At 38.2% G+C, this 19,057-nt stretch overlaps 1 protein-coding gene across 1 annotated transcript in view; it reads right to left on the reverse strand.

Annotated features, from left to right (window-relative positions):
* Positions 1-1,215: 1,215 nt before the first annotated feature.
* LOC116718514 (transmembrane protein 266-like) overlaps positions 1,216-19,057 on the reverse strand; it is a 42,602-nt gene continuing 24,760 nt past the window's right edge. The window contains exons 6-13 of the mRNA XM_032560518.1: positions 16,013-16,167; positions 14,442-14,515; positions 13,492-13,548; positions 12,316-12,454; positions 8,868-8,983; positions 7,316-7,511; positions 4,011-4,073; positions 1,216-2,850 (exon numbers count right to left, since the gene is read on the reverse strand). Of these exons, the coding sequence (XP_032416409.1) occupies positions 2,216-2,850; positions 4,011-4,073; positions 7,316-7,511; positions 8,868-8,983; positions 12,316-12,454; positions 13,492-13,548; positions 14,442-14,515; positions 16,013-16,167 (1,435 nt within the window). The 3' untranslated portion in view covers positions 1,216-2,215. The remainder of the gene's footprint in view (positions 2,851-4,010; positions 4,074-7,315; positions 7,512-8,867; positions 8,984-12,315; positions 12,455-13,491; positions 13,549-14,441; positions 14,516-16,012; positions 16,168-19,057) is intronic.

A 19,057-nucleotide genomic window follows, 5' to 3' on the forward strand; every position in this document is an offset into this window, starting at 1 on the left:
TTACATGGCCAGATGATTTAGTTCAGAGACAGCCCACTTTCACTTCAGGCATTAATGCAATGGCGGCTGCGAGACACAGAGCGCGAGCCAGAGTTTGGCACCCATGTTCAACAGGATTCCTTTGTGTGGATCAACAGCCAAGCAGGTCATTATTTATTTACTGACACCATGACAGCCGATGTGGCTTGTTGTCTTTGTAAGCCAAATTGATGCACGATCTTATCAAATGGTTTGCACATACTCTGGACAAAGTTTTGGACAAAAACCAAAATTCAACCCTTATTTTTTAACATGCTAATCCAGAATTTTAACCAACTTTAAAATATAATGGCAGATTTTTACTTCCTTATATCAGTAATATAAGGCCACCAATGTTAAAAGCTTAAAACCAATTGGAAAACATTTTTATTCCAAAACATAACATGCTTTGGATGTTTATACAATCATGGGGAAGACTGCTGACTTGACAGTTGTTTAGCAGGCAGTCTGGCTGTTGACAGAGTCCTGTGTGGAAGAGTGTTAATGGAAAATTGAGTGGAAGGAAAGATTCAGTCTACTTCAAAAAGACTGAATCTGAATCTGACTGAGGCTGACTGCCTCCATGCCTTTAGTGCATATACTGTAAAGTACATGTACAGATATTCCAGTGAGCTGACATGATTAGGGATTTTTGCTTGTGGATCCATGTAAGAGGTGAATGTATGAACTGGCGGTTTATAAGTAAATTGTCCATTGGAATTAATTAAGCTGTCTGAATCTTTATTTCTGCATTTAAAATAATTTTTATCGGACCATTTTTATGAGAAATTGAATTTGGGGTTTTCATTAGCTGTAAGTCATACTCCTTGAAATTAACAGTAAAGAAAATTTGGAATATTTATTACAACATACCCGTAGATATTAAGAATTAAAAAAAAAAAAATCTCTGGGTACTTGTAAACATGTGACAAGAAGCAAAATGGTACAACAGTTTATCTTCTGAATTAATGATATGAGACGATAATTAAGGAGAAGATGATTCTTGTCACAGCTCTGTCCCATTGGCTTCACCAATTAGGCGCTGTTGTGACAAGTCTAATGTTAATAACCTTAAATAATTTAGCAATTTCAGAACCGCATGCAATAAAGAAGATGATGCTGAGAGGCTGTGTGTGTGGTGCGGTGCAGTGTTGAGTGTCTGCGGATTTCCAAGAGTCAGACAGATCTAAGAGCAGATAAGGAAATAAGAACTTTTATTTTTGTTGCTGTTTTCCTTCAAAGAACAACACCTGCAATTGGCAACAACTTTGTTCGTATCAAGGTTACAAAAGTGTCAGTAAACGTTAAAGTGCAAAGAATTTGATCGCCATTTCTGGCACGTCTCGTTTAAAGGTTCATGCTACAAGCACTCTGGTCTACTTTCGTGTGAAGAGACCATTCAGGTAACTTTTAGTTTCGTTCCCCTCGCTAAGATTTCTGCGAAGACAAAAATGCCAATGAGACAGCTTTCATTCCTGGTCCATGGGTTAAAAAATCAAACAAATGGAAAGCAAAAAGTCAAAGGCAAAAACAATTGGCTGTTTGAAAAGTCCATCCTATCTTGCATACCCTGTAACAGTTTGAACAGACAACAGCTTGAGCAACATTTACAATTAATAGTACAAACAAAAGAAAACAAAAAATAAAATAAAATGCAATTGCAAACATTTGTTCAACTGCTTGAAATTTCTTCAGCATTTTTTTTTTTTCGTTCAGTATAGGCTTGAGTGACCCTTTGCTGGTTTTAATTCTTGTGAAGTTCAGTGCATTTCTGACCTCTGCAAAATGAGAATTCCTGATAATGAATGTGTCCAAGGACACATTAGATTCCCTGTGACCATGGTATTTTAGGCTCTGTTGTGCTATACCTGGGTACTTTTTTTTTATTGAAAAACCATTAAAAGGAAATTGATGAGACTGAGTAGACTTACAAAGGGCCTTGGAAAACAAAATGAGAAAAACTCTCATTTTGTTTTTTTGTTTTTCTATTTTGAAGGAACATCAGAGTTAGCTGGAAGCTGCAACTCAAGCTTAGTTTGAACAGGCTTGGCTTTAACAAGCATAAGATAAAACCCATTTTTTGACTCTTATGTGGCTCCTCTCAAGAGGATCGACCTGTCAGAAAAGGTTAGACGTGTGCCAAACAGGATGGCAGAAAAAAGTAAATGAAAAGCTTCTGTTTCTGTGTAAATGTAGCTTAAGTGTCAGGCATGTGCCCCAGAGGTGAGTCGGCTGGGCCCAGAAGTCTGTACTTCTCCTCCAGAGACGGCTCAGTGGTGCTGCCCTGCAGGTGGATCAGTGGCTTGGTCTGCAGCAGGACACATCCTCTGCCCCGGCCTCGCCTCTCCTCCTGGTTCCTGCGATTGAACAGGTTTATTCTGTTGTCCAGCTCGGGGCTGCCGTTTTCCGAGCCGGTGGGGCTGGGAAGCTTAAGGTTGATGGGGTTCACCACCAGGCCCTTCTGAGCGAGGCAAGAGTCTTCTGAGAGGGAGGAGAGCAGCTCCTGCACCACAGCACTGGGGTCCTTGCAGGGGTCCTGGCCTGAGAAGGAAGCGGGGCAGCATCGATGCGAGCTCAGGCTGGCGGCCTGTGCTGCGCTGCTGCTGCAGTCTGTCAGCGATGAACCCGGGGTGTGGCTGCTCAGGCTGGGAGGCCGGACCGTCAAGCTGCCGCTGGACTGTGATATGCTGGTGGAAGCGTCGCTCACAGCGCTGCCGACCCGCTGCATGGTAAGCTTTGGATTGGACTGGATGGAGTTGGTGCTGTTAGGAAGGTGGACATCAATGGCTGCCGTGGTGATGACCCGGGCACCTATGCCAGATGCTCCAGCATCTTGATAAAGATTTGGAAAAAAGTAACATATAGATGAAGAAATTATCATATTTTAAAATAATTTAGCCAGTTCATTATAAAACTTTATAAAACACATGACAATCTGCTGGATTTCCTTAGATAGGAACTTTTTAACCCATTAGAATAACTAATTGAGCACACTGTCATACCTGATAAATAGGACCAATTGGAATGTATATGTGATTCAATTAAAAATATTTTTTGTAAAGTGTCTTGAGATGACATTGTAGAGAGTTAGCACTATATAAATAAACTGAATTGAAACCTTGCTTATCTCTTTTTTTCTGTCTTACGTTTGCAAAGCAGTAAAATGTATTTTATTTAGCCAACTTTATTAATGTAGCACCTTTCACAGATCTAAAATCACACATGGCTTTACAATGTCTGAGAGATGCAGAAGTGTTCAAACACATAAGATGCAAACTGAGATTTTCATGAACTCTACTTTTCCTGTCCATTGCTACAAACAGTCCATAGACAACAATAAGATGAAGGGCTTTTTTTTTTACCCCTCCAGGGGGTTTTTGTGGGCTCTAGTGTCCCTTATATGATAGTGGGCTGACAGGAAACGGGGATGGAGAGGGGGGAAGACATGCGGCAAATATCGTCGGGTCCGGGAGTCGAACCCGCGACGGCCGCGTCGAGGACTCAAGGCCTCCAAATATGGGTCGCGCTAAGCCCTACGCCACCACGGCACGCCCCCAGATGAAGGGCTTTTTAATCAGTTAGTTGAAAAGAGCTGAGAGATTATTATTTCTAATATGTATTTTTTGTTAGTTTAAACAATAAAGCTAAATTTAACGGAGACTTTGTAAAATTGTTGGACTGCAACTTCTCCACTTACAGAAAACTAGAGAAGCATCTGTTCCACTTTCTTGTTCAGGTGATGTTGTTTGTTCACTTCTGTCCTCTAACAAACATCTGAGCCCTTCACAGAACATCTGCATTTATACTGCAATTCAATTATACACCACTGGACTGTTGTTTATCAAGTAGGTGACATAATAACACAATTGTTTAAACGGGATTTTACTTATGGGTGTGCATGCCACACTTTTTACATTTTATTTGATAAACATTTTGAAAAGTAGACAGGGTGCTGGATGAGAACTAATATGTCTTCTGTAATAGTCACTTACCGCTGCTGGCCTCACTATAGTATTGGCTAATGTAGTTGTTCATGTCATCGCGCACCACTGCATCTGAGTTAAAGAAATGGACATTAAGAAACAAATGACTTTATTACGATCTTAACGTGGCATTGATTCCTTCTTTCCTCCTTCACAACTTCCTACTGGACAAGAATAACACAACCACTCAATGGGAGTAAAATATGAGTTAAAGATATTTCCACTCACACATTTCCAGCACTTATCAGATATAGTTTTAGCACAGTAGTTCTAAAAACTGTTCACTGGTAAAAGGTTAGTATCTCTGTGGTATACAGTGAACTGTAATTTTGGTGTAACATTACAAACTTCTGCAAAGCATGAAATATTTACATTTTTAATCATTTTTAATCATTTTCATAATTTTCCGTCAACACGTTGGGTCTATTTCAGTAATCACAGCACCAACAAGTCCAATTGGCATTTATATCTTATGTTTACAACACAATATTGACAGGGAGGATTGTGCCCCAGGCCACAGATGCTTTATAGACAGGCGGTCAGGATCATGCACATGCTGCTACTAGGTACATTAGCTGCACCTTAGTGCGCCATGAATAAACTGGGACACATCGGGGTGGGGTAGGGGCTGGGAGACCAGAAGCTCTTTGTTCAAGCGCTGATCCCTCCAGCCTAGCTGGCCTCTGCATGCATGGCAAACGGCTGCCATCCGCTGTGCTCTTCTACTCGCTTGATTGGTCTTGAGCTCACTGTCCGCTGGCTGAGTGCGAAGCCAGAGTACCCTGAGTGCTAGCCGCTGTCCCCCGGGACATGCAGCAGACTCTGATGGATAGTTTCATTTATTTTTCTGTCTAAAATATTAATCCCTGAGCCACCCCTGGAGAGGAAGCATTGCAGTCACTAAAACAAGACTGAGACAATCACTCTACAATTAATAAAGCATGAGAGAGAGAGAAAAAAAAGAATGAGCTATCCGGCATACGTAAAAGGTTTTCCTCTTCTGTCTGTGACACTCAGCTTACCAGGCTGTCATACGATGGTGGCACCAGAGAACTGGCAGCGCCAGGTCTGCTGAGTTTAAGTCTAAACTGTGAATTTCATTGTTAAGGCAGTTGTTTTCTAAAGGTAAAGAAAAGGGACAGATGCTGCAGCCAGAAATAGGAAGCCTTTTATTAGTCCATAGAAGTTGATATGTAAGCTTGTTTAAAATGTAAATAGTTATATTACTGTGTATTTTGTAGAGCTTTGTCATACAGATACAAGTACATCTCTCTAAAAAAGAATATCATTAAGAGGTCCATTTATTTCTGAAATCAAACTCCAAAAGTGTAATTCATAAAGATTAAGTGCACACAGAGTGATTGTTTTCTGTTTTTTTTCTGCAAACCCTGAAGTAAATTAATTTCTAAGCATTTTTTTCTGTTCAATTTAATTTTTATCAATCGTTCTATGTTGTCCACACCTTGTGAATTTTCCTAAAACTCCTTTGGTGTGCTTGTTTTCTGAGAAAATAATTGATTCAATTCAGCTTCTGTTTAATTCTGTTTATTTAAAAAGCTACAACTACTGAGGCAGAAATGACAAAGCAAAGCATTCTGATTCATTGAGGTGTTTTTGTGTGCGGTTCTCTCCCTTTGCTAAGGAATGCACCTGTGGGAAACTACAAACTAAATTTACTTAATTAGTTCACATAACTTAATTTAACAAGCCACTGACTGTTAATTTATATCTCAAGGGCATTTCTTATTCCAGTGAGCTGTTTAACAATGTGGTCATTATGTAACAATGACCATTACCACAAAAGAAAATTTGTTACCAAACTGTGTTTAAATCAACATGGTTTTGTACTTTCAGGCACTTAACAAAGAATCCCCTGTGAGAGCCGCTGATTTCGTGAGATTCCCTGATAGTTTGGTGGCACCTTGCAGGTCAAACAGGCAGAGCTGTTGAGGAATACAAATAAATTTAACTGGATTTGAGTTCATCTGACTTGACTTTAGCCTCTGTGGCCTCAGTGCTTGTCCCAGTGACCATGTTTCTGCAAAAAGCCTCGCTTGTTTCTCTCAGCCAGATTTCCCACTATGCCCTCGGGGTAAAATTGTGGTCACTGTGGAGCTTCCTCAGCGCCTGTCGTGGTTTGCAGGTGGGGGGCTGCTGCTGACAGGAGCCCACAGGAGAGCACTCTGTACCTGAACTGGCCCAAGTGACATGTCCTGGCTCAGCTTGGCTGGTCATAATGGGTCAGTAAGACAGATGGTTAGGGCGTGATGAAGCCCCGGCAGTGTGACACAATGTTGGAGAACATGCTTGTTTTTTCACAAGTATTCTCCGGATCCTAAAAGCTTTTTTGCCCTCACATTAATCCCAGAGTGCCTGCAGTCTGATGGCAGTTGTATGTAAGCATGAAGGGGCTAAGAGTTTGGCCTCCAAGCTGCTCCAGGGCTACTGCTCCAGATTAACTGTACATAACTCCAGCACCCAGTTCACCTGATGTTACCTCATTACAGTCTTTTTGTTTCACATATTTATGTACATACTTTATGCTACAGCTCTCTGATGGCTCTGTCTTTATTTTTTCATAAGCAAAAACTGTACCTGGTTTGGTATGTGTTGAATTTGGCATTTTAGGAGTTTTGATTAATTTCAATTCACTTGGTGTAAGATCTTCCCAGTCTAGTTTCAATGATCCATAAAACTTTTGTAAAAAAATATGTTGTTTTTACATATTTGTTAAAACTGTCCCCATATCACGACAATGTAAAATGAGACGAATATTCTGTGAAAAAATCTAACTCTTTTGCCTTCTCCCAGCGCTGCTATTGCTGTCTGAAAACATGCAGCACTTCCGGCCAAAAACAACCAATCAGAGCCAGGAGGAGGGTCTTAGTGCTGTGAGTTAAGCTTGTTAACATGCTGCTAAATGTGCTAATGGCTGAGAAACAACTTTCCAGTAAAGAAAAACTGTTTATCTGCTGTCATCGGTGACCATTGTAACTAGCTTGAGCATTCATGGGGTTGTGAAGGAGATGTAGCGCAACAAAGAGCGGCAGAGGCTGTGAGTATGAGAACAGCACCAAGATCCTCCTCCTCCTCGCTCTGATTAGTTGTTTTTTAGTGGAACCTGTGCATTTTTGTGGACTGAAACAGCAGCACTGGGAGGAGGAAGAAGAGCTTGATTGTTTCACAGATTATCTGTCTCACACCATACTGTTACAACAAAGAGACAGTTTTAATAATTATGGGGGAAAAAACAACATATTTTTGTACTTTCAGCTTTGACTCAGACCTTACATGCGTCGCTTCCGGAGTCGAACCTGTATTAGCATGTGGCTCCCTGGGGTTTCTCTGCCCGCCCTCATCATCAGACTCCCCAGGCGTCAAACCTTCCACGACCTGGAAGCTCCTGCCCTGTTTGCCCCACGCGTGGTGGATCTGCATAGCTGCTTCACGCTCTGCTGTGAGGTCCAGGTCCTGCTGAGCCAGATGTGCCCGCAGCTGTCGGATCTCAAACTGAAAATGATACAGATGTGCATGTGAATGAATACAAAGTGAAAAAAAAAAAAGGTTTAGAATAAGATTTGGGGGATTTTTGAACAAACGGAGAATCATGAGGGAGATGACAGGAATAGAAAACATTAAGAAAAAGAAAAGAAAGAGATAAAAAGTAAATATAATGGGAAGAAAGAGACAAGACGAAGAAAGACTGAAAAAAGCTTACTGAGAATGAAAAATATACTTAGCCATACAGACAGATTGATTTAGATCGCTATGACGTCAACCTTATGTTAAAATCCGATCAAAACCACAAATATGTGCAAAATTAAGTTGCTCTTTGGAATGCACACAAGATTTTAAATGACATTTCTGATTGTCTTTATTTTCCAGCACAGCTTATCTGTTTGGTTTCAGCTCTAAGGGACGGAGATTAAATCTACTGGCAGTCTCGATTTGTTTGTGAATCACTGCTGCCCTCTGGTGGTGGAAGGCCATAAAGCCCATAAACATGAGGTGACGATAAGTGGCGCCAAGAGGTTCTATTGATTTGTTTGTTTGCTAATTCTCATGCAATTATTGCCTTCTGTGTGTCACAAATGTGCGAAGTTAACATTTTTTTTATCTTAAACAACTTGAAATGATAGAAAATTAAACCAACAACTTAGTATGAGAGCCAAATCCTTTAGAGAATGCATACACGTGTGTTCATTTCATTTTTCTGACAAAAATAGAAAGACTCTGTAAGGATGCAAATATATATTTTTTAATTCTATTGAATTAAAAAAAGACAAGTTTATGTAGAGGAATACCTAATAACAAATTAATAACCCAAAAATATTTCTGACACTTTACCAGTTGGAAAATGCAGCACAAAATCTAAAATGATTGTGTTTGTATCTAAAACAAATATAATTCAGCATCTTTAATGTCCTGGGGTTAGGTACAATTGTTACTGATTTTTAGGATATACTTTGACATATGTGACATTATGTTGTGCTATATATGTCCAATATTTTTGTTGGTCTTGTCTGGACGTCGTCCTTCTCATTTTAACTCACTTTAAATCTTGAGCTAGAAATGCACCATCATTTTTTTAAGTATTGTAAAGGTGTTCTGTGATTTTTTGTATCACAGAACATTTCGTGAGCAGAAATTCTTTTAAAAGATAGAATAACTTCTCCAAAACAACTTTTAACAACGTCAAAGTCTTCTTGTTTGACAAAACAACCTTTTCTGTCAAAATATTGCAGAATGTAAAGCAGAATCAACCTCAAAGACAGTTTCTGAGATCATATGTACATACTGACCTCTACTTTTGTGCACAAGTGTCAAAAAACTGCCTCTGAGGGTTTTTTCTGGACGTGGACTTACAGCCTGCTCCTGACAGATCTGAGTGAGACGCTCCAGCTGCTCCTCCCTCACAACCTTCGTCTTCTCACACTGCTGGATCTCCAGTTCCATCTCAACTTTGACTTGCAGGACATACGCTAAAAATGTACAAGGACGACAGGGAAAAAATAAATATGAAAAGAATTTAAACAGCCTAACATGTGGGTACTGGTTTTTGATGCATAGTATTTAGACACATCCGTTACTTTTCTATAAACGTCCTGTATCTTATCAGGACTATTTAAAGGTCAGAGGTCAGTGTGGCTGGACAATTAGCCCTTCACTCCCAAGATGTCCATCATCACATAGACTACCACCCGGGTTTAATAGTAACATTATAACCTCACTGAATGAATGTGCTAAAAAAGAAAAGAGCTCACTTGTCCTGACATAAAGTTTATTTAAAGCTTAAATAAATGTTAAGTACACTCTTATAAGACATAGCCAAAATAAAGTATTTTCTGACAATGGTCACAAAAATCCATATGGACAGAAGTGCTACATGGTTTTGGAAACATCACTAGTTTGCCAACAGTTTCATGTTGGATGCAAATAAATCAGGCTCAACTTTTGTTTCAACTGATTTGTATTTCTGCAATGGCTTGATGTGCAAAAGGAAAGCTGGAAAATAAAACAAAAGACATGGATTTTATCATTCAAATGTGTGTGGGCTCATTTTAAGCCATATCAGCCAACAACACCTGGACCGAGGTTTTATGTTTGCATCTGATTCTAGTCAAAATTTTATTATAAACACAAGTTTCAATTTATTTTATTGAGATTTTATGCAAGACTAAAACAAAGTAGCAAAAAACTATGAAAAAGGAAGAAAATAATCAATGGTTTAATTTTTTTTTTTTTTTACAAATAAAACACTTTGAAGTGTAGCAGGCATATGTAAAAAGCTCTCTTTAGTCTAACACCACTGAGAAAAATCAGATGTAACCAAATACCTTCTGAAATCATCAAGTTGCTGAACAGAGTTCATCTGTGTGTGAAGTTGTTGTTGACAAAATGTGAAAAAGATCAAGGAGTAGCGATAGTTATAGAATGCAAAAGTATAAACTCATACCATATACCATATACCATATCTGTTTATTTATGGGGTGATTCTGAATGGTAATCTGCTTAAACAAACGTGATGAGAATAAATTTGGATACCTATTGGCATCCCAGTTGCCAGACAAACTATTTCACACCTTCCTGTTTTCACAGTTGTAACTTTGCCACATGACATCAGACATGGTGACATTATATATTCTGACTTCAAATGTTAAACCTAGCAACTTACAATTGAACTCAGGTCTTTTAATCTGTTGGTTCCTGCTTTTCAAGTATGCTGGCATGAAAATGAACCATTGCTTTTCTTTTCCAAAGTAAAGCAAAGCAAAGCTCACAGCCAACACCACATGCTTCTTTATGCCTATTTATAGTCATGTTGGCACGCTCACATAACAAAAGGAGGAGACGTCACAAGGGGTCAGTTCAGTCAGACTTCAAACAGGCACAGAATCTCAAGCAGAAGCTTGCTGTCTGGCCACAAAATGTGACACATATTTCTGTAGACGCTTGCGTCAGAGTCAGCCGCGTGTTTATACTGCGTTTCTGTTTGTGTGAGCGTCTGCATGTGTGCAAATCTCAGCAGTGATGGCAGCTTTTGTGCAGCAGACACTTGCAAGTGTAATTTACACCACAAAGGATTCTCGTAAAAGTCAAAGAGGCCAACACATTGTCCTGCTCCGCTCTGTTAACTCGCCTCATTGGATGTTTGACTGGATGCACAAGCCAATGAAAAATACGGCAAAATCACAGACTCCCGTCTGAAAACGTAAAACAATACTTATTCACATTTGGTAACTAGCATAGAGCTTGTTTATAAAAAAAGACCCGGTACATATTAAATATAATAATATTGCCTTTGTCAACATTATTTTAATGATGTGATTGCCAGTATATAACTATTTCTGTTTTTTGTTTGAAGAAATTGTGTTTCTGTTTCTACTCATTAAGCAAACCTTTAGCAGTTTTTTTATTTTTATTAACAATATTCATTTTAAAACGCTCCAGTGTTTCCAGAGAGTGACAGGCCTGGCCTGATTACATTTTCTATCTTGCCATTGTAAATAGTGTTATGTGTCACTGGGAAAGTATTAACTTGCTGAAGACAGTAAAAGAAATTCCTGACAAACAACCTCACACCATAACCGATGTTAGTTTATGAAGAGTAGTGAAGATCAAAGGTCATTTTACTTTTATGTTCAGACCTGTGAATAGAAGAGAGAGTGTAGGCTGCAACCCTCAACCATAAGATATGTAACCTCACCAAAGGAAGGAGATTCTGGATATAAGCAGCTGAATTGAGATGCTAGCAATGCCCTAGAGACAGGGTGAGGAATTAATCCAAAGGACTCATTTGGATGAGCTGAAAAGTTAGCTACAAAGTCAACTGAGTTTTTCACTTTTCAGTAAAAACACTACTTTGTTCTGGGTGTTCTTAGACACGCATCCTCTTCTATTTTAAGCGGGTGATATTTCCCATCTGACACAGCTAATAAATCCCAGTTTTTCAGCTGCGTAGAAGTGAGTAACAGCTCGTTCCTCTGCATTTCCATTATCATCAGACTGCTGCCGCCTAATATGTCAAGTTACTCAGACAGACCACCTGCTGTAGTAGCTTGAGCGTTTTTGTGGATTACTGATGTGTTTTACCACTGAGTAAACAAAAAAATATATCACTCAGCTTGAAGTGAGCAGCAGGAAAATAGGTTTAATCCAGCTGCAGCTGTGTGTTAAAACATAGAATATGCTGCTGGCTCTGTTTCCCATTCGTAAATCTGCTTAAATTATGCATTAAAATAGTGACACCTAGATAATGACTTTATCTTTATTAAAACTTTAATACTGGGATTAAAGTCATTCAAATATTGACAGGAAGGTTATTTATGTTAAGAATATGTCAAAGAATGACAAAAACCAGATTAAATAAGAACTACACATGTGACTTGGCCATGTTAGCTGTTAGCCATCCTTGATAAACATGAACATGAACAAGCTGCAGTCAGCTGTGTTTTGTGCCCAGCCGTTCCTGTATGCAGTCAGAGACCCGCTGTAAGGGTGACCTCTGAACATGGATCGAACCGAGATGCATTAACATACTTGAGACAACAATTACATTCAATACACTTTCTTTGAATCTACTTAACCATACCCTTCAAATCAATCCGAGTCAGAGCAGAGAGGCACCAATTTACTCTGAATGATGATCAATAGTTGTACGGCCCTGAACTGCAAATAATTTGTACATTGATGGGAAGAACAAGGCTATTAGAAAAACCAGCTAATTTTCTGTTGTGATCATTGTGACTTCAGAAATTACTTAGTTTCTTTACAAGACAAATCATTTTTAGATATGTTTTTATTTCTCTCTCACCGTCGATGATCCTCTTGACCCTCCAAATGCGCAGGGTGATGATGAGGCTGATGGCGTCCCAGGGGCTGCTGGGCCCATTGGCCACTGTGGAGGCCACCATTGGGGCCAGAGAAAGCACAATGACAGCACCATCAAACACCTGGGGATGTAAACACAAACATATTTACAATTATGAAAAAAATAAAACAAAAGTTACTTAGGCGCTAAGGTGTATGAATAATTCAAAGTCCAATGGTATGCCAATATATGGTGTGTGTTTGTGTAAGGTAGCAGAGTGTCAGAAAAGAACTTAATGCACAGATTGGTGGAGTTAAAAAGTGTGCTAAGTTTGCAGGAGCTGTACAAGTACATAAGCTTTATGTAACAATAGCTAGCAATGGCATAGATTCAGTAAAGCAGAAACTTGACAGAGAATATACATGACTCTTTTAATAAGGATCAAAAGTAAACTTGTATGTAATTTATGTCGTCTTTCTTCTCAATTTCTCTCTGTTTACAGAATTAAACTGTGAATTGCAGTAATGACAAGCTTCACAACTCAGAGTAAGACAGGATGACCGTGATGTGATCTTCTTCACAACAAACATTTCGAGTGATAATTTTAACAATCCACACTCATCAGAACTCTTTAAATAAATACAAAAGATTAATTTCTAGGAAGCCTTTTTAGAAATGCAATGGAAGGATGTGTTTGTGTGTGTGTGTATATCATGCAATTTGTCATTATGTATGTTGATGATGTTGATTAAATTTAATCTTGACCAGAGATTCACCTCCAACAGAAAAGTGACCCTAAACATAGAACCAGAACCACAATAGAATGATTTAGATGAAGATCCACTCAAAGTCCAGATATAAATCCCACTGAGAATATGTGCATTGAGATTGTGCTTGGGTTATTTTGGAAGGTACAATGAGTGTCACAGAGTATCTGATCTATGTAGTTAGAGGACAAGCAGAGGAATTTACAGAGAATTGGAGACCTCTGGTAAACTCTATCCAACATCAAGGAGCACAGTCCTTGTATGTGTTTGTGTAGCTTTTGGGGTTTTTTGTTAGTTTTTGATGAAATGAAAAAAAAGACTGGGCTGGTAAAATAAAAGCAAGATGCTTTGTAAAATGGAAACACACCATTGTAATATACTGCAGAGTTTTTGCTGGTGAACCAGTACTGACCTCCACTTTGTTTTCAATGTAATCCCAGATCCCAAGCACTACAATTCTGAAGACAGTCTGATGGAGACAAAAAGACAAAGAGAAACTTTAAAATAGATAAGCCACAGGCAATGCTGGCATGTCTCAAAAGCCCTTTTCATCTTCTCAGTCTTTTTGAGTTGGCATCACACCAAGCAACTTTTGTGAGATTTTGCCTGCATTAATTTTTAAATGTATGTTATAACCAAATGATATGGAATAATAACTAAAAATTAAGCTAAATAATATGTAAAGAATCTGGACCCGGTCAAAGAGGCTAAATAAAATTGGAAAGCACAGAGGCCTTAACTCAGACGATGACACTTATTTATACTTCCTTAAGCTAGAGACAAAACTAAAGATGCATCCAAATATACAAACCAGTGTTATTTGTCTGACTGATAATTTCCATCACAATTTTTGTCTCCTTCTTTATTTTTCATTAGACAGTAAAAATTTAATTAAAACTCATACAAGCTGGCTGACTTTGCAAAAATGACAGCAGTTTTCATGAACGAATAAAGATGAGACAAAAATATTAGAAGGTGATTACATTAAATAAGATTTAGTTTTATTAATTTAAAATGACTTGAACTGTCGGACAAAATAGACAATAATAAAATTCTGCCAGTGTAGAATATTCAGCATCAGGACAATCTGGAAATTACGAAAAATTAAAACTTGATATTTTTTGTATTTTGTACACAATAAAACATCCTGTTCAGAAATTTTGTTTTAGGTTCCACTGGGTTAAATTTCAGCATCCTGAGTCTCTTCTTTCTTCAGATAATAACTTGCTTGCATTGTTGATGACAGGCCCTTAAGCACGCTTAATGTTAAGCAAGTTTAACTTTCTGAACACACAGATTACTGCATAAGGTCAGTTTCTGCTGCAATCAAATGAAAAATAAGGTGATTAAGACGTGTCTTACCTCTGAAAAGAAAAGCGACAGGATGATAAGGCTGATCCAGTGGATGATGGTGGCGAATTGAAACGCATTGGAAACTGAAGGATGAGGAATCAGGAGAAAATATTTTAGCTGTAAAGAAGCCATGACATTGCAATCAATTTTTATTTTTATTTATTTTATTTTTTTAAAGGTTTTATTGGCTCTAGTGGCCTTTATTTGATAGTTAATTGACAGGAAAGTGGGTAATGAGAGAAGGGGGAAGACATGCGGCAAAGGTCGCCAGGCCGGGAAATTGAACCTGCGACAGCCGCGTCGAGGACTAAGGCCTCCTTATGTGGGTTGTGCTTAACCTCTGCGCCACCACAGCACATCCCGATTGCAATCAATTTTGAAACACAACTCATGCATCCCTGAAGAAGTTTAAAATAAACGGAAAAATGCCTATTTATTATCTGAGAACTCATCTACTAACTTGCAGGACTGATCACACCTCACAGTCCACTACATCCTTCTCTTTGCCTTGCTGGAGTGGCAGTGGAATTAGATGAAATTACAATAGATTTAGAGAGACTGAGATCCAACAGTCTGTGCTTTAAGACTCTGGTCAGGCCTGGATACTGGCCAGTAATCAATAGAGATATGCTGGCAGCCACTGACAAGAGACTTTGTTCATTATCACCTCTCTGCATGAGTCTACATCACAATAATTCACCATGCAGTTCTGCTGTGACAGACAGACCATAAACTCAAAATTGGTGACATACCACTGAAACCAGTTACTTAAACTCAGATACATAACAACATTTTATATTCACTGTTTGATATGGAATTAGTCAACACTTTTAGTGCTATATGTAATTCAGAATTACCAATTTTTTATTCATTTATTTTTTATTTCTGTCTTTAAAGTTAGAAGTTTACATACAATACAATTCCTTGAAAGCGTTCAGAAAAGCCCAGACGATGATGGTTCCAAGGTTTAATTAATTCATCTCTTCCAATGAGAATATGCGAGTATGAACTCCCATGAAGTTAGTGTCCCATTTGGTGCCAAATGTGTGATCAATCCCAAAACCAAAACAAAATACAAAATAAAAGGCTGGCTTGAGCTGGTAAGGCAACGACACGCAGTAAAGACTGTGGATGGATGGAAAATAAAATTAAATTAAATTAAAATTAAACTAAATTAAATTAAAAGTGCCAAGAGCAAAGATATAAACCACATTCAGTTTTACTTTGAGGCTTCTGATTTTTTTATTTTAGTTGTGTATACTCTTGTAATTACTGGACATTAATTTTCCATCATTACTGTTAGGTATTTTTGTAATTGTTTTCTGTTCAAAAGAGCAAGGTATTTTCCAGACATTCATGGATAAGTGATACCTGTTGAAAGATTGTACAACTGCAGCAAAATGTTAATTATGAAAATAAAGGCATCTGTTTTCTCTTTGTTTTAAATAGTGCTTTCCAAAAGATGGATGTGCAGGAAACCAGAGGTAGAGTAAATAATGACAAATCATGATTAAAGTAGCAAATTTTCCCATAGCAAGACAGAAATTTATAGAGCAAAACAGAACAAATCAAATTCTTACATTGTAAGAGTTTGGTGTCTATGAGCAACTCCAAAGACAGAAAAAGCACCACCAGAATAACACAGGCCACCAGCACACAGTTGAAGCCAGCACTGAACAGGCAGACCTGCCACAGAGCCACTCGACGCCCACAGCAAGGCTTCAGCCAGTTGGACCTACGAGAAATGGGAAGATGGGTGGTGGGTAAGTTAAAACTTTAAAAAATCACCAACATTTCACATTTTGTTTGAGAAATTTGAATACAGAACAGAGATTGTAAATCAGTCAGACCCATATTAAACATAAAATATTACACATTATCTTAAAAATAGCAAGAATTACATATTTACTCTTATAAGCATCCACCCATACCACCAACTTGATGTTTTAGGTGCTTTGCTTGAAGTTCCAAACATGACCAAAAGAGGGCGTCAGTTTCCAGTCATGAAAGGTGATGTTCGTTCAAATTCAGGCGAGGTTTGGGGTTGACAGTCAGAGCGAACGGTGGTCAGAGACACCATTGACAGAGAGAGGGACAGTGAGGCTCTGTGAACCACTATTTTCACTATCAGCTCTGTAACCAGAATACTGATGGACTTCTTTTTATGTGGCAATGAAGGAAGTCCCTGTAGGGGATAACGCTGAGAAGGAAGAGTTTTCTGCTTCACACAAATAGTGCCTCAAAACAGAAGACTGACTGTATTATACAGAAGAAGGAGGAACCGATGTGTGAATTGTTTTTTAAAGGGAACTTGCTTTCCGATTATTATTAGACACATTTTTAAAAACTGAAAACAGACAAAGTTATTTTGTGATCACTGGGTGCTGATAGATATGGTAATTATGCAAACATTAAATTATTTAAGTGTCTGAATCCTGTTCTGAAATAGTAAATTGTTTCCACTGACTCGTGCATATCAGCTACAAGGGCCGACAGCCGGAGCTGAGAAAAACAATGCCTCTTTTCCAGCTTTCCAGCTGGAATGGAAAGTTGGCTCTGCCCACTACCTTTCCCATCTCCTCATGGTCTGGCATGGATGAGGCAGACTTTGGCAGAGCGTTTCCCTCCTCTGATCATGTCTTCATTCCTTGGCATGGTGCTAATATGAGCTGCAATGGTGGCAAAATGGCTGCAGCCTCAGCAATGATTTTACACCACACATCATGGAGGAATGTGAACATTTCATTCAGTATAACAGTATAACTATTAAAGCGCTTCGTTTAATCTGGAAAGCAATGTTTAAAGACGTCTCGGATCCTTCGAGTAATAATTTAAGTTCCAACACTTAAGTTTTGCTGCAGGGTATAAAATTACTGGAATTAAATAAATTAATCCATTTGAAAAGATTGTTTTACAATAAAATATAAAGTAATAGTCAAAAGCAAGAGATAGTTGAAGACTGGATATTTTTCTAAAGTAGCATAAAGACAATGTTTGGTTTGCAACCACTTAACACAATTGTAGGTGTCATTGTAAAGTGCTCAACCTTGACTTTAGCACATCCAACATTTATTGTAGCTATTTTGTAAAATCTCTTTTTATTTTACAATAAAGAAACTATTAAAAATACAAGCTTGAAAAAGCAGGCATTTCTATAAGTTATGGTTCAGTCAAATTTCACCGTCTGATTGAAAGCCCATCATGGTCTTTGGCTTTTATCAAGTTAATGCTTCATACCACTGCTGGAAGGCAGAAAAAGGCTACAACTATAAAACTCTGGAGGAAGAGGAAGTGATAAAAATGAAATATGGTCCTCACAGAACTTTATAAAGGTTAGAGTCTCCTACAGCTTTGATAGATCCATTGATCACTTTAAGGTACAGCAAGTAACAACAAACAACCTAAAGCAGGGCTGTGGTATAGATCTATTTTCTGGGTTATTTTGCAGAGCCTGTTTATAAATCAAGAACAGAACCTTCACCACTGTGCACTGAGGCCAAGGGTGAAAGATTTTTATTTCTATTTTTTTACTATCCTTGATTTAATCTTGAGGTTTTTCGCTTTTATTTATGGGATAGACTTTAAAATTATTATTATTATTTGAAGATCTCTAACCGAAGTCACTCCTGCCTGGGCTGCTAGTTAGCATTTTGATCCTAAAAAATGCTAACTAGAAGCCCAGGCAGGGGCGACAGACTGGCGACCTTTCCAGGGTGTACCCCGCCTCTCACCCGAAACGTTAGCTAAAGATAGGCACCAGCACCCCTCCCAACTCCTTTCGGGACAAGGGTGTACAGAAAATGGATGGAAGGATGAAATTTGTTTTTCCGGCTTTATACAGAACCGTTTTGGCAGAATTTGCATAAAACCAAACAAAAACTCATTTTCAAGAATGAGGAGCTATTTATTATGACTGTAGGTACATGATATATATATATATAAATATTAGTGCAAATGTTGCCATTGTCTTGTACTCAAAGGTTGTTTTGTTTTATCTTCAACGGGCAATTACCTGAGGAGTTTTAAACAGTTGGTGACAGCAACTGTTAGTAGAGGTAAAAGAGATGAACAAAACATTGTTTTTGCAATAAACAATTGAGAAATTTAACACCAGTGTAGTAGACAAATTTATACTCCAACATGCAGTCAATTAAAATGATGTAAATTTGGATTTTCGTTGATTAGTTTGGAATAACATTTAGGTTTAGTTAAGTTAGACTAGCTGGTTCTGTTTTGTGTTTATCATCCTCTCTGATCCTTCTGTAGCTTGTGAAATATCATCATCAGTTAACACTTATGACAGCGGCATGACTTTGGTGTTGCACAGCTTTTCTACCAGCTGTTTTCATCATCTGACAACCTTTAAATAGAAAAATATCCTCCATTTGGCTGTTGTATGCTTTTTTCCTCAAAACTTAAGATATGCTGTGATGTTGAGTATATGAGTTCAGATAATAAGCTGCACCAGAACAATAATTTCTTTGATTTTGATCTCTTTTAAAAAAGACAGCAAAACAGTCCACCACTTTAACCTTTACATTTTTTTCTATACCATATTACAAAAATATTTGCTTGACCTAGAAAACTTTAGGAGTGTGTTCCTGGGAATATTTGACTATTCTTCC

The sequence above is a fragment of the Xiphophorus hellerii genome, chromosome 4, assembly GCF_003331165.1.
Source record: "Xiphophorus hellerii strain 12219 chromosome 4, Xiphophorus_hellerii-4.1, whole genome shotgun sequence".
Classification (NCBI taxonomy): Eukaryota; Metazoa; Chordata; class Actinopteri; order Cyprinodontiformes; family Poeciliidae; genus Xiphophorus; species Xiphophorus hellerii.